Consider the following 19,911-nt stretch of genomic DNA (forward strand, 5'->3'; position numbering starts at 1 on the left):
AAAATGCCTCTTTAAAGCTGTTGTGTGTTCTTATTAGTCATGCTTACTATTGCATACATGTCATGCAAATACAAATATGTTATATATATTGCAATTCCATACTCATCTGAGCAATCCCAGAAATGTGTATCCTACATTATGATCATACATACAAGAGAAGAGCCATTGTTGCATACTCATTAAGTTGGATGTACATGTCATGTACATAGTTTTCATACATATATGAGAAAGAAAGAGCTGAGTCAATTTTGAATCTGAGCATATTAGTGTGTATGTGGGTGGGGGAAGGTATGTTAAAGGAATATTCTGGGTTTTTAACATATTGAACATAATATTTAAACTCTTGTAGTCTTTTAGTATACTTATACTTTTATAGGATTTTTTTTTTTATAGGAAGTTTTATGTCGAGAATAAATAAAACATTTTTGACATTTACATTAATGTAAAATATTTATCTCATTTTTAATAATTTATTCATGTATAAGCTTAATTTATTACATTTATTTACCCTAATAATGTATTAATTATATTATAATTATAATTAATAATGTTTAATCAGATAGTTTGAACCTGATCTTGTGGTGAAAAGGCAAACTTCTTATTGTCTGCCAGACTTACTAATTTCATTTGCATTTAATAATGTTTTTGTGGATACTTGACTAAATTAAGATCTGATTATTATTATAAATTCCTGAGATATTGCAAAATGTAGCTTTTGTCACTTTAAACCCACTATATACTCAAGCCAAGTTCATTATCGTTCTTGCGTATGGTTAAAGAAATGCCTGAGCAGTGGTACACTGTTAGCAAACATCCCAACTGTATTTGTGCTATATTTAATGCTAATTAAACACTGTTACAAGTGTTTAGATTTTAGATTAATTAAATAAAATTAAATACAGCATACAGCTCTTTATTACACATGCCAGTGTCACTTTCAATTGAAATTATTAAGTAGTTCCCCAGTTTGTTGTTTTTATTCACAATGGAGTAAAAACAACAACACAAAACACTAAAATCAACACACTGACCTCAACTAACTGAACTGAAGAAATAAACCAAAGAAGATTTTCATGTTAAAGAAAGCGGACCCCCAAAGCACAACTACCTATTACGTAAATACCATTGACCAATGGTAGTTCGAAGGTGTTTATCTTGGGCAAGCTGTTTCGTATTGAAGCCCGTTTCCGCCACTAAATAATAGTAAAAATTCTCAGAATTGCATGATATAAACTCACAATTGCGAGTTAGAAAATCAGAATTGCGAGATATAAATCACAGTTCTGACTTTTCCACCCAATTCTGAGAAAAGTCACAATTTTGAGTTACAAACTCTAATAATAAAATTCTTATTTCTCAGAATTGCAACTTTGTCTCAAAAGTTCTGACTATGTAACTCGCAATTGCGAATTTATATCACAATTTTGTCTTTATTTCTCAATTTTGTCTTTAATTGCGAGCTTATATCTCATAATTCTGACTTTACTACTCGCAGTTGTGAGTTTATATTACGCAATTCTAAGGAAAAATTGAAATTGCGAGTTTGTATCACAATTCTAAGAAAAAAGCTCAGAATTGTAAGATGTAAACTTGCAATTGCAAGGAAAAATAGTCTGAAATTTGAGATGAAAAGGTCCAGTTACCTTTTTTATTTTTATGTTCAATGACGGAAACTGGCTTCCATAGTTTCAAACTTCATAAAGAAATAAACTCCACACAAGCTTCTGTGGCCTGATTTTGTTTGAAATGTCAGTTGCTTTTTCTTAAAGTCTAGTATTTTTCTTTTTCCCTGCTTCAACAATTAATTTTCAAGTATGATGGACTGTGTCCCATAATTGTAAATTCTGCTTAAAATATATTTATACCTCCTCCATGCTTTAAAGCATCATTTTAAATGCAAATTTTTTTCAAATGGTTGAAAAAACCCAGAATATTCCTTTAAAAGCTACTTAAAAGTGAAAGTGGATTGCTTGTTGTGAGTGAACCCAGTCTCTCTCTGCAGAATGAACGTTCCTTGGCCCTGATATTATGCTAATGCTTTGCATTAAAGCACCTCTGTTCACTTATATATCGACAGACTTTGTCTGCACCCAGAGCACTGTTCTGCATGACCTTTCTGAAAGGGTCAAGACTCCCCACGTACCCCCACTGTGTTTGTGTGGTGTTAGCGTTGCCTTTCTTGTCTGGCCATCCCTCAGGTTACGGGCTGGTGCAGGAGGAGCTGCTCTCCCCCGCTTCTATGCAGTACAGCCTGCCCTCTCCGCTGGGCGTTGAGCCCTACTGGCAGGAGGTGTCGAGTCTGGAGTGCGCGCCCATCGCCACCACTGAGGAGGACACTATGATGGAGATGTCAGACGTGCAGGTATGGCCGGCGGGGGTCAGTCCGTCCCTGGTGACTGTGGAAGACTCGTCCCTGGATGGTAGTAGTCGTGCAGACGACTCAGAGGCTAACACGTTAAGCCTGCCCTGCAGCAGTTTGGGGAGGCCCAGCAGCGGAGCCAGCGGGGCAAGTGGCTCCATCATGGAGCTGGAAGAGGAGGAGGAGGAAGAGGAGATCGAGGAAGACGACATACAGCACGAGCCGTTGTCGGCAAGCGCAGAGAAGGCGTGGGCCAGCGGTGCCGTCCCAAAGGCCAACTACAATGGGCAGGCTGGAGGTCAGAGGTCGGAGGGCAAGAGGACAGAGTTGGGAGCGGCGGCGGGCAGCAGTTTGACGGGTGTAGCTAGAGGAATAGGAAAGGGTGGAAAAGGGGCAAGTTCAGAGGAAAAGTTTTCTGTTCTTACAGGGCAACAGCTCTATGCTCAGTTGTGCGAGAGAACCGGACTGACCCGAGCCCTTGAACACAACGGGGACAGGTATGGATTACATTACATTATAGTATGGACTTCGTTTTTCTTATACAATTAGAGCCATTATTAAAAGGAACTCTGGGTATTAAGACTTCTATGGCATAATATAACATAAATGATGTCTTTTACTGAAATATGTAGCAGAAACCCATAAAAGATTTACATTATTTAAAAATTCCACATTGTTTTGTACATATTTTGGACTATGGGGGATGCAATTATTTCAATGATGTAAAATTGTCACACTCGGGGAGCTACTGGTGCTACCTGTTGATATTTTTACTGCAACACAAGTCGGAAAATAAAATACTGATATGATGCGACATTGTGCGGCTTTTGGTTGTAATTTTTTCAGTCGAGGGGGAACAAGAGAAGCGATGCAAGTCTTCACTGCTTTCCTAGTGATGAGAAAAGGAGAAAAGAATGGGAAGATGCCTGCGAACAAATAAAACTTCCTAAAGACCTGCGTCTTTGTTCTGTCCACTTAAGCCCTGATGCCTTTGAGGCTTTTAGTCGACCACAGCTACAAAAGAGCTTACAAATGGCAGAGACAAGATACGCCAGATGCCATCCTGGCAGGATGTAAACATGCCGACGCTTGTCTTGATGCCACAGCCTCTGAAAGAGTTTCTCGAGTGTTTAGACTCCTTGTGGGGAAAATCGATGATACGGCATTTGGTTTAAGCCTACGATTATATCCAGTTCTTCAGTAGGTGTCATTGTATCAGTAATTTATTTTCCAATTTGTGCTTCGGTAAAAATAGCAACGGGTAGTGCCAGTATCACACTGAGTGCAACCATTTCACATACTCAAAATAATGGCGCCCTCCATAGTCCAAAATATGTATAAAACAAAGTGGATTTTTTAAATAACGTAAACTTTCATGGGTTTCTTACCATGTATTTCAGTAAGAAACATCATTTATGTTACATTAAGTAATACAAGTCTTAATACCTGGGGTTCCCTTTAAAACCTTGAACGGCCCTTTAGGTAGACCACTTTACACTGTCTTTGTCTGTCCCTTCTTTGCAGGCTCGGCGGTGGTGCCTTCCAGCCTTACTCGCAGGAGAAAGAGTCCCTCCACAGCTGGTCCCAACCCAAAGCGAGGCAGACCATGGAGGCCATGATGTCATCGTCCCAGGACCACAATCAGTCACGTGTAGCACAGGAGGCCCTACTTACACCGGTATGTGATACAGGCCATTCGGAGGTCCTGCGGGGGCGTCTGCTGGGCACTCAGCCCTTTGATAAAGGGCTGGGCTTCTCCCATCAGGAGGGGGAATTACGGGCATGGGACCAGGACAGACGGAAGGCACAGGTGTGTCCCCTGGGCCTGTCCAGTCTGAGCAAAGAGCATGTTTTTGGGCACAGTCTTGACTTCAATTAATCGGTAATGATAATTAATCCGACTGTTATTCCCTCCTTGCAGAAGGATGATCCAATAGATCTCGCTGGTGATCATCTACATGAAGAGCAGTTCACTGATGAGCATGGGAATGTTGTGACTAAGGTCTGTTTTTCTGTTTTTAATTCAGTTATTTTTTAGCGATTTGCTGTTGTTATACTACATTTGTTCTATATACACAACTGTACAAAAGTTTAATATTTCGTAAAGCGTTTGCAATAGATTTTTATGCTCACCAAGGCATTTATTTGATCAAAAACATAGTAAAGACAGTAAAAACAACTTTCAGCATCATTACTTCAGTCTTAAGTGCCACAAATCATTCAGAAATCATTCTAACTTGGTGGTCTAGAAATATTTTATTATCTACCGTTGTGCTGCTTAACATTTTTGTAGAAACCATGATGCATTTTTGTAGCTCACTTTGATGAAAAGAACTTAAAAGAACTTAAACTTTAAAAAAAAAAACAATTTATTTGGGGGCGTAATTATAGAAATGAATACTTTTATTTAGCAAAGATGCTTTAAATTGATCAAAAGTGATGATAAAGACATTTATAATGTTACAAAAGATTTCTATTCCAGATAAATGCAGTTCTTCCGAACTTTGTATTCATCATAGAAACCTGAAAAAATTCTACTCAGCTGTTTTCAACATAATACTAATATTAATAAATGTTTTTTGAGCAGCAAATCTGAATATTAGAATGATTTTTGAAGGATCGTGACTGGAGTAATGATGCTAAAAATTCAGCTTTGAAATCACAGGAATAAGTTACATTTTAAAATATATATTTAAATAAATAAATAAAAATAAAAACAGTTCAAGCCATCCTAGGTGTATATGACTTTCTTCTATCAGACAAATACAATATAGTTATATTAAAAAATGGCCTGGCTCTTCCAAACTTTACAATGGCTCTGAATGGCTGTTCAGATTTTGAAGTCCAATAAAGTGCATCCATACATCATAAAAAGTACTCCATATGACTCCCGGGGGGTTAATAAAGGCCTTCTGAAATGATTCGATGTGTTTGTTTTGTGTAAGATAAACATCCAAATTTTATAAAGGTTTACAAAGGAAAACCAGTCTCCCTTGGCTTATATCAAACAATTTTATTACCTTTTTTTTTTTCATTTTTCTTTAAAAATGCTTTGATTTGCTTCAGAAGGCCCTTATTAACCCTCTGAAACCATGAGGAGTACTTTTTATGATCGATGGATGCACTTTATTGGATTTCAAAATCTCAACAGCCATTCACTGCCATTATAAAGCTTGGAAGAGCCAAGACATTTTTAATATAACTCCAATTGTATTCGTCTGAAAGAAGAAAGTCATATACACCTATCCCTTTAACGTCACATAATTTGCATATACTTACCATTTAATGATCCAGTCATTTTTACATTTGTCCCTCTCCTCCCTTCTACTTTTCTCCAGTTGGGCATGGATGTGAAAAGGGATGTCCAGACCGTGAAGCACTCCAGTCTACGGAGAGTAAAGCACTGAAACAAACACAAACTGTCCTGAAGGTACGGCCCGGGACAGGTAAAATGATTGGTGAAGTACATAAGAACAACTTTAAACCCAAGGGGCAGACTAGCTTTGCTAAATTTGAGTGATACAGCCATCAGACAATGTCTCTTTGAAGGAGCCATTTGTTCATAAAGGATTGCTCTTCCAGGGTCGAACATCCACTGCCAAATCATCCTTCACCTACGCACGACTGGGAGACAGGACGAGACGTGGAACGATGATGGAAAAAACAAAACAAAACTCAAAGCGAAACAAGAACACATCGCGCCCAAATCCTACAGTCAAGCAGCAAGGAAAACAACAAGGAGAAGGAGTTCTCTACCTGTAGTTTTGTAACATTTTTAACAGAAGAAAAAAAAGAAACATACAACTAGCATAGGGCATGAACTTTTTCTACAAAACGTGAAGAAAACCACCAAAAAAAAAAAAAGCAACAAAAGTGCTTCCTGTCAACTGTAAACGCATGACTGACTGCTGGTGCATGACCTATGAGCTGTCATTATCTAAAAAACTGAAGGGGTACGAGGTAAAGGGCCGTTCCAGGACTGGCAGCGGGGAGGGGAAAAAATAATCTTCGGACCTTGAAAATGAGAGACTCTCGAAAGGGTCTTGGGAACACAACAGCCCAAAAAAAGCAACAGTTCTTTATTTTGTCAAATTGATTGTCATTACACAGCAGCATAGTGAACGCAAAACCCGTCACGTCATTTCCCACAGGCCCTTTATCCTGTTATTCAATGTGATATATGCACTCTAATGCTATGTGAATGTGCGTCGGTGTGTGTGCGTATGTGTGTCGGTATCTAACGCATGTGTACTCGCTTCTGGCTTGGTACTGAGCTTTTTTTCTGGATCGGTCAGAGCTTATTTGGGAATGACAACAAGCCACTGTGCTCTCCTGCTCGTGAGCGTCCGCGTTCGTTTCTTTCCGTTTCGTGAAGCGTATCCGTGTTCCTTTGAACTGTCAGCCACCTTTTACTTTTGTATCTCTCGTTTTGAGAGATACGTCGTTCAAGCCCCCCCAAAACTAGTGTAGCTTTGTACGTAACACCCAAAACGGCAACCTAAGGAGGGCATGTGCTTTCTCTGTCTGACAGTTCACAACCTTTAACCTTCAAACCATCCACATTCGTAGCTCAGCTGCTCGACTTTAAAATGTCACGTCGGACCGATTTCAGACTAATGTAGCATTGCATGCTGGTTAACACCGCTTTTCATGCTGTATTTCGGGCCTGCACTAGGCCTGGATGTTTTATTTATAATTTATTTATTAATCAAGCTGCGCTGGTGAACAAAAAGATTGTAGATGTGACGTGTGGGGCTTGGGGACTATCTCTGAGTAACTGCCTTTGTAATGTTTGGGATTTCGGATGGACAAGGAAGCTTTTGTTTGCTCTTGGATTATTTTTGTTTGTTTTTTCATTTAGATGTACAGTTAAAAATAGACCGATAAATTACAGACAGCACTGTGAAAGTCCACCTTAATTGACCCCTGAACTGTGAACTCACAACTGTCTGTCTCACTTTTTGGCTTCAAATGTGCTTCAAATGTCTCACTTTTACCAGTACACCAACGCCAATACGGTTTTACGGTAACGAGAAGCTTAAAGTACTTCTATTGCGACTTCATGTTACCAATTCCCTCTTAACGTCATTCGCGTATGTTTTTTTTTTAAGTTGCTTTATTTTTGACTTTGAACGAGCCCAAACATACACAAAAACTCTTGAAGTATAGTCTACCAAAGCAATAATATCAAACCTGCTGCAACAGTTGGAATACTGCGTTGTTGTCGGTGTGTGTGCGTGTGTTTTTCTGTCTACGAGCGCTTGTGTGTTCAGTATATATTGTATTAATCCAACATTTTAGTAGCATTTGTAAGACGTATACGATTCAAGAGATATAACAGCATGCATGAGTATCTCACACCGTATGCAATTACGTGATCTACATGCCAACTCGAGTTCACTGAACGGTAGCTGTTTCACTTTACCGGGCAAGGATTCTTTGAACGGCTGGCAAGCATAATGAAATCAGGTACGGTGCTCAGCATTTAATCACAGCACAGTAGCTTACATAGTCACGAGCACACCGTGATATACTGGTTCACACATTTGTGTAACATTAGTTTAAGTTGAACGAATGAGTGAGTGAATGAATGAATTTATCCTTCAAACAAACAAACAAAAAAAATGATTTATGGAATGCATGGACAATTGGACGAATGACAATGATTGTACTTTCATATTTAAAGAAAAAATGTTTAATCTGATCCTAGTGTTTTGATTTATTTCATAAAATTGTGTGCTTTGTGAGACTGCACACGTCCCTTCGCATTAAAACCCTCATGAGTTCTGCTTTCACTGTATATTGTTTTATACAGTTCACTCAGGTTTATGTTGACAGATGATTTCTCTTCCATCATTCTAGTTAATAACCAATCCTAAATCCACTCAAAGGAGTATAAGGATTTTTATGGGTGTTGGGAGGTGGGTAAAGAAAAAGTCCTCAGCATGAAGAACATGGATATGTATTCTAGATTCAATATCCTATAGCTGCTGTAATTGTTAACCGAGATATAAAATTCCCAAGAGCGAAGGGGGGGGAAGGAAGAGGATTTTATTTATTTATCTATTTATTTATGGGTTGTTTAAAGAACAAAGTGATTTGCCATTGCAATCATTATGTATTAAAAAAGAGTTTATGTACGATGTTTAACTGTTGCAAAAATAGACTTCACCTATACTCCTTTAGAATGGATAAATGACAATATAAACGCAATATCATATTACTCTGTACTAAGGAATGCAACTGCGCACATGCACAGAAAAAGATGTTTTTAATAAAGAATATATGTATAAATATATGACGAACTATATTTAATTAGAATGCTATGCACCCTTATTAGAGTTGTTATGGATGTACTTTAAGTATATTAGTTAGAATCCAGTGATACATACATGCCCATGTCATGGGGAATGTAGAGGCTTTGTAGCTATTTGAACATGTTTTCATTTCCTTTTTTTTATTATTGTAACAGAGAGAGGAAATACGAACATTGAATATGTATACAAGCCTTTTATTCAGATTCATTCTGATATGAAGATATGTATAGATCATTTACCCTGCACACCAGCTCAGATCATTTACAAAATTAATAAAGAAAGATGTGACATATTGTGACACTGTGTGCGTGTGTAAGAGAATATGCCAAATATTGCTCATATGCATTTATCCATCTTTTTCTTTCCGTAAGAGTGGGTGCGGCCATTTTTAAATTGCATTAGTCTGGCTTCCGGTCTCATTGCGTGTATAAAAAACAGCTCGTTTTGCTGTTTTGGTGTATCTTGCCATATTATTTGAACGTTTTATCTTAATTATGAGCACACTGTCTTGTAAGGCAAGCAGTTTTACCGTACTGCACGTTATTCTTCTTCTCGCTATTTCTTTATAGCGGATAACGAACCGGAAGTCTCACCCACAGGCTTACTTCCACGCTGAAGAAAAAGGTGGCTGAGGAAAAATATAGCAGAGGCACTTGAGCAATTGTGAAAAATAGAACATTTTATTATTTTGTTATACTTTTTTATGTTTTATTATATACATTGAGGGTGTTGTCAGATGACTCAGTATTTAAACAGTATAGAAAAAAAGCAGACGTCGCCACTCTGTGCATTTATAGATCTAGTATAAACATAAAAGAATTAGTGAACTGAAACTACAGCTCCTAATTTTCAGCTCCGTCTTGTCACAATAGTCACACAGAAAATCTTGTGGTGTTGACAAAATAATCATATTTTGCATATTCAGTATTAAATTTGTTTTTCTGGTGTTGCTGTCTACTTAAAGAAAATTAGTCAGGGATTTCAAAAACATTTTACAGAATGTGTGATATTTTAAAATATTCTAAAATAACTAAGTAACTTTTTTAAAAATAATTCTGCTGAAATTAAGAGAAAAACTAGATTTTTTAAAGTAATTTCTTAAATTATTTAAAGAAAATTAATTAGGAATTTCAAACATCTTTACAGAATGTGTGATATTTTAAAATATTCTAAAATAACTTCTATGTAACTTTTTAAAAATAGTTTAATTAAAGTTAAGAAAAAAATCAAACCCGGATTTTGTTTTTATGTTACATCTTTAGGTAATTTCTTAATTACTTAAACAAAATTAATTTGGGATTTCAAACATTTTTACAGAATGTGTGATATTGTAAAATATTCCAAAAATAACTGCTAAGTAACTTTTTAAATATAATTTTGTTAATGTTAAGAGAAAATCAAACTGAATTTTTTTGGTGTTACATCTCTAAGTAATTTGTTAATTACTTAAAGAAAATTAATTAGGAATTTTCTTTTTTTTAATTGAAAATATTTTAAAATGTTCTAAAATAACTACTAAGTAACTTTTTAAAAACTATTTTAGTGAATCAAGCAAACTTTTGTTTTTGTGTTACATCTCTAGGTAATTTGTTAATTACTTAAAGAAAATCAGTTAGGAATTTAATATCACACATTCTGTCATTTTTACTGAGACCTTGTAAAAGAGCATAATAGGACCCCTTTAAAGAAAATTAATTAGAAATTAATTTTCTTTAAGTAATTAAGAAATTAATTAGAGATGTAACACAAACTGTGTAACTTTTTAAAAATAATTTAGTTAAAAATAAGGATAAATCAAACCTAATTTTGTTTTTGTTACATCAATTAATTTCTTACTTACTTAAAGAAACTCTAAGTACTCTAAGTAATTTCCTAATTACTTAAAGAAAATTAATTAGGAATTTCAAACATTTAAACAGAATGTGTGATATTTTTAAATATTTTAAAATAACTAAGTAACTTTTTCAAAATAATTTTGATGAAGTTAAGTGAAAATCAAACCGATTTTTGTTTGTGTGTTACATCTCTAAGTAATTTCTTAATTACTTAAAGAAAATGAATTAGGAATTTCAAGCATTTTTACAGAATGTGTGATATTTTAAAATATTTTAAAATAACTAAGTAACTTTTCAAAACAATTTTATTAAGGTTAAGAGAACATCAAACCGATTTTTGTTTTTGTGTTATATCTAACTAATTTCTTAATTACTTAAAGAAAATGAATTAGGAATTTAAAAAATTTTTACAGAATGTAATTTGATTTAAAATACTAAGAAAAAAACAATTTTATTAAAGTTAGAATTTTTTGTTTGTTTTACAAACTTTTTAAAGAAAATTAATTAGGAATTTCAAACTTTTTTTACAGAATGTGTGATATTTTAAAATAGTCTAAAATAACTACTAAGCAACTTTTAAAAAATTTTGCCATTAAAGTACACGAATAGACAAGTGAAGTTTCGTCCATGAATCAGTGTAACGTAAACAACTCGCTTAAACATCGAAAAAAACTACATTTCCCATCATGCTCTTACAATACCGCCGCACACCAGCGGGGGCGCAGTTGCAGCAATTCTCCGTTTTAAATAGCCTTTTCCTGCTCGTGTTTTGTTGAGTGCGTGGTGTGTGTGCATGAGGGAGTGAGAGAGAAAACGTGGTCACGGAGAAGCCTAGCATTTTAGCTAGTTTGCGAGTGTGAGTGTGTGAATGAAGTGTTATACAGGCTCAAATATTTAGTATTATTTATTTTTGTATGTAGTCAAGTTTGCCACAAACGGACAAGGTAAAAAAAATTCAACAAAGTAACTTGATACCGAACTGCCGCTAACATACATTTTCCCGGTGAAATTCGAGCGTAACTGTTTTATTCTTGTGCTTCAAGGTGCAAAGACACTATTCGATAAAGGCAGCTGACTAAATTTGCGATTGCACTAGTGTTGAAAATGTCCATGGGCAGTCAGAAGACCACCAGTCAGGCAATTCCGACCACCAGACGAGTCACAATCAACGATGCGGCCCATATGCCTCATGATTACTCCACAACACCCGGAGGGACCCTTTTTAGCACGACTCCTGGAGGTAAATGTCACGAACTTGCAGATGAATCCTATGTGGGCATTCGCAGCTGTCGCAGTGCATGCATTGTTTTTGTTTTGACCGCGACATAGCGATGCATCTCAGAGCTCGTTCACCCCTCGCTTTGTCTTTGTGCTTGACAGACCGCGGCGCGCTTACTCATAACGCTCCTGTTTGTCTTGTATTGTTTGCCTTTTAACTGTACATGTAAAAGGGGTAATAAATTCAGGAATGTTGGCGTCACGGCGAGAAGAACATTGTTTTATTGACACGACGGCAGGCGTTAAAAGTCTAGTAGCGTTATTCGTTTTGCTAAACAGTGATCTGCTGGTGTTCACAGACGTTGAAATAGTGTTAAAATTTACAATTCCTAACGTAAAAACGCGAGCTGATAAACTTAAATATTAAATTAAATAAGTATGCATTTAAAATAAGGAGGTTGTTTTATTACAAACCCGTTTGACGATTAAAAACGTGACATTAAAATCACTAAAGATGACATCATGGCCTTGAACGACCTTCAGGTGTATTTTAGACAGGCTGGTGTGTGTTTTAACATTATGCGTGATTTTAATGCAATTTTTTTTTCACTTTTTGTAATTTATTTTTTAATTATAGCTGACAAAAAAAAATCTGGAAAATATATAAACGTTCTATCATTTCTGTTGTAATTATGTGTTTCTTTATGTTTTGTTATGTACATTGTGGGTTTTGTCAGATGACACCGTTTGTAAACAGTTGACAAAAGAGGACGTGTCGGCTCTGGAGGCATGTGACTCTTGGTTTCCCATTGTAAATGGCCACTTCTGCTTTTCTAGTGCTTAAGGATGGCTATTCTTGTTATTGTGAACATTGTGTCAATCACTGTTTGTCCAGATCTTCAGTTGAGCCAAGATGCAAGGCATGATGAAAAATTCTCAAGAGCATTATAACATGCTTGATTTCTATGCATAAACTACTGTTATGTTTATAGGCGTTTCATGCAGTTGTTTACGCCATAATGCACTCATAGCTTGACCTCAATGAGTATGTGTGGTTCAAGGATGTGTGTGTGTGTGTGTGTGTGTGTGTGACGGTTCACAGTAGGTTCAACAGGGTTGATAGGAGGAGAGCTGATAGTATGTTCTCACTACTCCTTTTTAGCTTGTACTTTTCTGCTCTGATAAGAAAAAAATGTAATGAAAAATAGTTGTCAAACATTGACACTTTACAAAGCTCAACTTTTAGTGATGCAACTTTTGTAAACTGCACGTTGTAGGAACATGTTTAGACATGTTTGGATCGGATGTAGATGGTAATACTAACATGGCACAGCCTGAACGCACCTGGCCGGCCTCCATGCTTTCACAGGCTTGTCGGTCAACTTTGCTCTTGCAGACTCTTGTAGGACTGTTGTTTCCTTCCCATAAAATAATCTTGATGTGATTACTGAATTACTATATAGGCACCCGGATTATCTATGACCGAAAGTTCCTGCTGGATTGTCGCAGCTCCCCGTTGGCCCGTACGCCGCCCTGCTGCCTCCCTGACATTCCAGGGGTGACCAGTCCTCCTTCGGTCACCATGAATAATGACAAGGCCTATCCCAAACAGATTGTTAATAATAACAGCATCAGCCCCCCGGCAGACAAGAGCGCAGGTAAACGTGCAGTGAATCTAAAATGTGTTGTTAGCCATGTAAAGCACTGATATGTGAAATAATTACATTTTATAGTATCTATAATAATGACACATATTGATAACATTAAAATGCATATTGTTTAATTAAAATAATTTTTGTCTAAAAATATTATTTCCTTTAAATGTGCACTGAAGCTAAAATTTGTTCAGTTTTTAAGTAAAGCATGACATATGAAATAATTACGTTTTATAATAATAATAAAAATAAAAATAACAAAGAAATGTACATTGTTTTTTTGAATAATAAAATTTGTAGTCAATGTAAATGTGTTATTAGACATGTAAAGCCTGATATATGAAATAGTTACATTTTATTATATTTATAATAATAAAATGTAATAGCAATAAAATGCATATTGTTTTATAATAATAAAATTTAGAGTCTAAACATATTTAGTGCAGGTACATGTGCACTGAAGCTAAAATGTACTAAAATGTAAAGCCTGATGTGAAATAATACAATTTTATAATATTTATAGTAATACAATTTAATGATAACAATACATTTATAATGATATATAATGTATGATAATTTATAATGATAACAAAAATATTATAATTATACAAATCTTATTTTACAATAATAAAATGTATAGTCTAAAAATATTTAGCGCAGGTCAGTGTGCACTGTGTGCATTTTTATTATCCATGTAAAGCCTGAAATATGAAAACAATTATATAATATTTATAATAATAAAATATTATAACAAAATACACTGTTTTATGAGGATAAAACTGTATTATTTTACAATAATAAAGTGTATAGACTAAAAATACTGATTGTGGGTAAATGTGCACTGAAGCTAAAAATTAACCATGTAAAGCCTGATATGTGAAAAAAATTAATTTTATAATATTTATATTAACACAATATAATTTAAAATTCAAAATTCTTATTGTTTTACAATAGTAAAAATGTGTAGTATTTTACAATAATAAAATGCAGGTACAAGCTAAAAATTATTAACCTGACAATGTAAAGCCTGACATATGAAAAAATGTATTTTTATCATATTTATAATAATAAAATACAATAACAAAATGCATATTGTTCTATAATAAAAATGTATATTTTTACAAAAATAAAATGTATAATCTTAAATGTTTTAGTGCAGGTAAATGTGCATTGAAGCTAAAATTTATTAACCATGTAAAGCCTGACGGTTAAATTGTATAATATTTGTAATATTAAAATGTAATGCTTATGACAAAATGCATAATATTTTATTTATTTATTTTAAAAAAATGTAATTAAAACATAAAGCATATTATTTTACAATAATAATTTATACTATAAAAATATTTAGTGCAGGTAAATATGCATTAAAGCTCAAATTTGTTATTAACCATGTAAACGCCTGACATATTAATTACATTTTATAATATTTATAATAATAAAATATAGTAATAAAATGTGTAATGTTTAACAAAATTAAAAAAGTTATTTTATAAAAATAAAATTTATAGTGGAACAGTTTATTGACCCTTAAAATAAAATACCCCAAAATAATAAAGAGTGTGTGTGTTTTTTTTTTAATAGGATGAAGTAAGAAAAAAAAAATGTATATGTATGTAAATAAGCTTTACAGATTACTTGCATAAAATGCGTGTAAACATCAGTTAACATTTTATGTCTCCAAATAATGTTTTAATAAGATGATATTTAAATGCTTAGTTTGAAGATCAAAGCTCAATTGTTTAAATTGTCCTCAAAAACTCAACGTATCCTATTTAATACTCATATTTTAACATGACTTACTAAAAAAGGTATAAATTGTCAGTCAGACAACTTAAGGCCTGTAGTTTTGAGCATATTCATAACTTATGGGGGAAATTAGTGTATCAAATATGATGCAGTAGGCTTCATATACCTTAAACAAATATTAATTAATACTATTTTGTAATTTGAAGGGGAGGATGCCCAGTTTGAAATGGACATCTAACTACAATAGAGGACCTGCTACACGGAGGAGGCGACGACTGTAACAAATATTACTGTGATGATAACTGTTCCCTGAGAGGATAAATGCACAGAAGACTTCTCCTTCCATGTCATCTTTCTTTTTTTTTCTTTCGTTTATCTGCTGTCTAAATGATATTTTCCTTTCCTGTACCGATGCTGTCGTTCAAGACGCGCACAAAGCCATTACTTTAGATTCTCGACATCAGCTAACACTGTTGTGCCTGAAAGAGCCACTATCTCGGATGTCAGATAGTGCATCCCAAGCACATCGATGATGCAGCTCTACTTCTGCCTGAGACATGGAGGACATCACAGACTACCACGTGACTGATTGTTTGCTCAATACAGATTTGTGTAGTTTTACAAAACGGTCAGTAGAGGGAGCAACCGTTCTCTTCTTGATGGTTTCCTTATTTCATCAAGAATCATGTGGAGGAAATCCAGATGCAAACTCTTAGAAATTCAACATACCGCGATCACTGAATTTGACCACTTTCTATTTGGCGTTGATACTTTTTGTAACGTAGAATCTAATTTCTGTTTATCCTAATGAGTATGATCACCTAAAGTGTCATTCAACAGAATGTAAAATGCCTTTTTTTTTTGTTTTTCGCTGTAAAGTTCTCTAAAACTGCCCTGTTATTTCTGAAGAGACATTTAAGCATTAAAAAAATAAAACACCAGAGAATTGAAAGGTGTTTTTCTTATTTATCTGCTCAAAAATGACAACGAAAAAACACATTTCCATTATGAAACACTTTATTAGATTTGGTCATTTACATACTCTACTATTTACAAATTAGGCAAACACACAAAGCATTAAGTCACCCAGGTGCCTCTTGATTCCAAGTGAAAATACTGTACAAATTAAAGCGATTTATCTTCGTTTGTGCTTAAATACGATTTCTGGATTTAAGGAATGTATCCAAAGTGCTAGTGTTGAGTTCTTTGGGGTTTGGAGATTCAATGGCAGCCACATTCTCCTACAACCATGCCTTCGTGGTGTCTCATGACCATCTTGCCGTTCTCATAGTAGAGCATTGAGAGCGGAGCCAGACGGGTGGGAACGCAGGACAAGCATGGGACGCGGTCTGGGTGGTGTAGCTTCAAAAGACTCTGCAAATGAGAAGACGAAAAGCAAACGTTAGAATCAGTCTGGCAGAGAATAAACATTATCACAACTATTTTAAATATTTGTCAATTCTTACCTGCATGTAGGCATGGTTGGTTGGGGTGAAGGTCTCATCTACAGGTGTAGGACAGCTGCCTTCGCACCGATAGGCGTTGTAACGCTTCGGATACACAATCCAGTCGCTCCATCCAATCTGATCGAAGTCCACCCACATGTCCACCTTCCTACAAAGAGATTTCTTCTCTCCTTCATCTTGTGAAGCACCTGGAATCGTGCTAGCTGCTGCATCACGAACTCTGTCGTCAATCCGGTGGTTCCTCCTGTGACGCCGAGGTGCAGGTTCCCGGTCCAGAGCTACGTACTTGGAGTGCTCTGCGGTCTGAATGAGGGTGGACGTCTTCGCTCGATCCTGCTTGGAGTAAACCACCATCATGACCCTGTTGGCTGTAAGATGCGGGACGTTCTCGTGCCCCTCGTCCTCAGATCTTGCAGGCATCTGAACGGGTTCCTCCGAGAACATGCTTTCACCTTGGAGCAACCAGTAGTTGAGCAGCGCCGTGATGTTGAAGACCCTCCAAGAGGAACGGGAGGTTGACTCAATTGGTTTGGCCTTCACCGTGCCGAGGTGAATCCGCACTTCGTCGCAGGGGCTTCGTTCGCACTCGCGTTTGGACGCGTGATAGATGTCTACTTCCATCTCAGAAGCGAATTCTGGAAGTCGAATGCGAAGCTCAGAGCGTTGGACGTTGTCGTTTGTTGATATGGAGGACATGTCGAACGTCACGGCTAGTTTGTCACCAATCTGATGGCAAGCTGAAAAATATTTGGAGAAGAAATTAGTTTCTGCTCAGGTAGTCTAGAAAGGTTAAGTGATGTGTGGTGCTTAATTATCTTAAAGGATGTTTTCACACATGGCAACATTCGGGACAAGCAGTTAATAAAGTAGAAGGTTCTTATTGTTTAGATGTGTATTGCTGGCCAAGACACTTTGAAACAGACGTCTTGACGCTAATACACACGCTAACTAATAAGCATAATACATGACTTGGCTAATAGCCAAGAACCAGCTAAACCACTACCTATCAAATTATTTTCCCGGGGGGGTCTTGTATAAACCTGAGGAGATTTGTTTTGCGATAATGACCGGTGGGTGACTTTACATAGTGGCATTTAGCACACGGCTACTTGCTAACTAAACAAATAAATGCATGTAAATAAAGCGTTGTTTTCAATTATTTCATTTTTCACTGCGAGTTCTGTAGGAATATAGTCAGTCTTAAAAATGTTTGAATGCTAATTGCATGAATCCATGTGGCGTTTCATTTTAATGCATAAATATATATATATTTTCAATTAAATGGAATATCATTTTTAACATGTATAATGTTCAACAAAAAAAAAGTATACATAGAGTATGCTGGTTCTACATTATACATTAACTGATTTGTATACAAATACTAACTTTACAATTACATAATTATATTTCTACTCCAATTTTTGGATTTTTTTTTGTGCCCTCAGATTCCAGATTTTCAAATAGTTGTGTCTCAGTCAAATATTGTCCTATTCTAACAAACCATACATAAATGGAAAGCTTATTTATCAGCTTTCAGATGAATGAATCTCAGTTTCTAAAAATTGGACGCTTGACTGGTTTTGTGGTCCAAGGTCACATATAAACCTTTAAATTGTGGCTGTTTTAAAAACTTGAAGGATTTATTCAAACATATAGGTTAAATAATGAAGAACAGTAAAATTATACTGAATATGCTTATATGGTGTATATATTTAGCAAAATGCTCCTCTCTAGAGTTCATTTTTCTAGCTGACTAACGAGTTTATGGTCACCAAATGTTTTTTTCTGAGGTAAACGTGACATTACGTGACATATTAAACACTGATTAAGCAATTAGCCTACATAAGTCAGCATGAAGATAAACAAAAATAAAATTAAAAATTGTAATAAAATTAATTTATATACTCACTCTTGGCGACGAGACTCAAGACCGAATCGGACTCGTAAAGAGTCGGGTTTTCGTGGCTCATATGTTTGTCGTCTCCAGTCAGAAGTGTCCGGTAGAGGTGCAGCATATACAGCGGATATCTATTCGTGTGTCGGCTGTGACCCGCCTGACCCCCGCCGTTCCTGTCATGTGCGCGCATCCTGCTCCTGAAGGCTTCGTGGAATCCAGGAAACGACGCCGTGGAGCTCACCAGGCCGACGCAGAGCGCAAAAACCGCGCTCAGGACCCCGCAGGTAAACCGCCTCATGTCAAATCAAGGTTAGCCTGTAATCCACCACGCTGAGGAAGAAGACTGTCCCTGAGCTCTTTCTCCTACACCGTCCTCTGGAAAGTGAATGTCATGAGTGCTGGCAGGCCATCTAAGTTCACTTATAGAAACTTGCAGTCTTTTGATGGTCTGTGAGGTCCTTTGGGTCTTTGAAGTGCCTCTGTGATCCATAAAGGGACACATGTCCCTGAGTCGTCGTGTATCGAAACCAACAGTCTTTTGTGCGTCAAAAGGTGTGAAAACATTAATTCTTCTCCTCAAGCGCTGTGTATTGGAGGTCTTTTGAAAATGTACTTAAACAATAATATTAGTGCACTACATTTGTTCATCAATGTCACTTTGATTAAAAGGAGAAAAACACCCCGACTGCTGGATTATTTCTTAGTTTGAATGAAAATAGAGGAAGCAATTTTGTTTCTATGTCTGTCAGAAGAACATAAAATAGTAATTATGTTATTGAAAATCTCCACTTATTGTAACCATTTAGAGAGGCCAACATTTCTGACATGTTACCGCCTCATTTAGCTGTTTGATTTTACAAATTACAGCATGTCATGACTATATTCTTGTGAATAATTGTTATCGACTTCAGGTAAACCTGTCTTTAAGATATTTAATATTCATATGAGCCTATTTAACGACTGGTACGTCGTATTTCAAGACTATTATTTTTATGAAATAAATATTTTTTATGTATCATCACCAATTTGTGACCTTTATAGCCTACCATATGAGCAATTAATTATTACCTTCAGACTAGTATAGGCTTAACTTAATCTGAACCTGTCCGAATATTTCCAGTCATGTTTTGGATGTTTGCATTTTGGAATCATACATGCATAAATTGTCGTTTTGATTAGGAAATTAAAGGGTGTAATAAGAATAATATAAATATTTCAGTTCTGAAATTATACCTCAGACGTCGTAAGTGTGGTTGACGTCACTGCAAAGCCATTTTTATAAGAAATGAAAGTCAATTTTTACTTACTTTTTTTCTTTCTTTCTTTTTCCACATCCTTAGGTATTAAAGCAGTTTATTCAACAGGGGGCGCTGCCTTCAAAGCTTCACCTTTTCAACCAAGCCAACTTGTCTCTT

The 19,911-nt window shown here is 35.7% G+C and overlaps 3 protein-coding genes across 12 annotated transcripts in view; 2 read left to right on the forward strand and 1 right to left on the reverse strand.

Moving 5' to 3' along the window:
- The window catches only part of ank1b (ankyrin 1, erythrocytic b), a 96,335-nt gene extending 90,103 nt beyond the window's left edge, over positions 1-6,232 (forward strand). For 6 of the 10 annotated variants that reach the window (XM_051092944.1, XM_051092948.1, XM_051092941.1 and 3 more), the window contains 4 exons: positions 2,199-2,856; positions 3,884-4,169; positions 4,281-4,361; positions 5,698-6,232. In XM_051092944.1, the coding sequence (XP_050948901.1) occupies positions 2,199-2,856; positions 3,884-4,169; positions 4,281-4,361; positions 5,698-5,766 (1,094 nt within the window). In that variant the 3' untranslated portion in view covers positions 5,767-6,232. The remainder of the gene's footprint in view (positions 1-2,198; positions 2,857-3,883; positions 4,170-4,280; positions 4,362-5,697) is intronic. The other 4 variants (XM_051092947.1, XM_051092942.1, XM_051092951.1 and 1 more) reach the window with 4 other exon arrangements.
- A 5,030-nt stretch (positions 6,233-11,262) lies between these two features.
- On the forward strand, positions 11,263-16,013 carry eif4ebp1 (eukaryotic translation initiation factor 4E binding protein 1). Its single transcript, XM_051092969.1, has 4 exons — positions 11,263-11,455; positions 11,555-11,751; positions 13,193-13,387; positions 15,340-16,013. Exons 2-4 carry the CDS (start codon positions 11,616-11,618, stop codon positions 15,369-15,371), a joined length of 363 nt encoding a protein of 120 aa, XP_050948926.1. The 5' UTR covers positions 11,263-11,455; positions 11,555-11,615; the 3' UTR covers positions 15,372-16,013.
- Positions 16,014-16,143: 130 nt separating this feature from the next.
- ndr1 (nodal-related 1) lies at positions 16,144-19,030 on the reverse strand. The gene is made up of 3 exons (XM_051092961.1): positions 18,509-19,030; positions 16,600-17,336; positions 16,144-16,507 (listed from the first exon to the last, which is right to left on the reverse strand). The coding sequence occupies exons 1-3, from the start codon at positions 18,792-18,794 to the stop codon at positions 16,355-16,357; spliced, it is 1,176 nt and encodes a 391-aa protein (XP_050948918.1). The 5' UTR covers positions 18,795-19,030; the 3' UTR covers positions 16,144-16,354.
- Between the last annotated feature and the right edge of the window lie 881 nt (positions 19,031-19,911).

The sequence above is a fragment of the Labeo rohita genome, chromosome 21, assembly GCF_022985175.1.
Source record: "Labeo rohita strain BAU-BD-2019 chromosome 21, IGBB_LRoh.1.0, whole genome shotgun sequence".
Taxonomy (NCBI): Eukaryota; Metazoa; Chordata; class Actinopteri; order Cypriniformes; family Cyprinidae; genus Labeo; species Labeo rohita.

Bases quoted from the DNA above. Each gene is read 5' to 3' on its own strand.
- eif4ebp1 (XM_051092969.1), top strand. From the start codon at position 11,616: ATGTCCATGGGCAGTCAGAAGACCACCAGTCAGGCAATTCCGACCACC. The intron at 11,752-13,192 runs GTAAATGTCACG...ATTACTATATAG, and splicing joins TTTTAGCACGACTCCTGGAG to GCACCCGGATTATCTATGAC. The intron at 13,388-15,339 runs GTAAACGTGCAG...TGTAATTTGAAG, and splicing joins CCCGGCAGACAAGAGCGCAG to GGGAGGATGCCCAGTTTGAA.
- ndr1 (XM_051092961.1), bottom strand. From the start codon at position 18,794: ATGAGGCGGTTTACCTGCGGGGTCCTGAGCGCGGTTTTTGCGCTCTGC. The intron at 17,337-18,508 runs GTGAGTATATAA...AATATTTTTCAG, and splicing joins CTTGAGTCTCGTCGCCAAGA to CTTGCCATCAGATTGGTGAC. The intron at 16,508-16,599 runs GTAAGAATTGAC...TCTCATTTGCAG, and splicing joins CCAACCATGCCTACATGCAG to AGTCTTTTGAAGCTACACCA.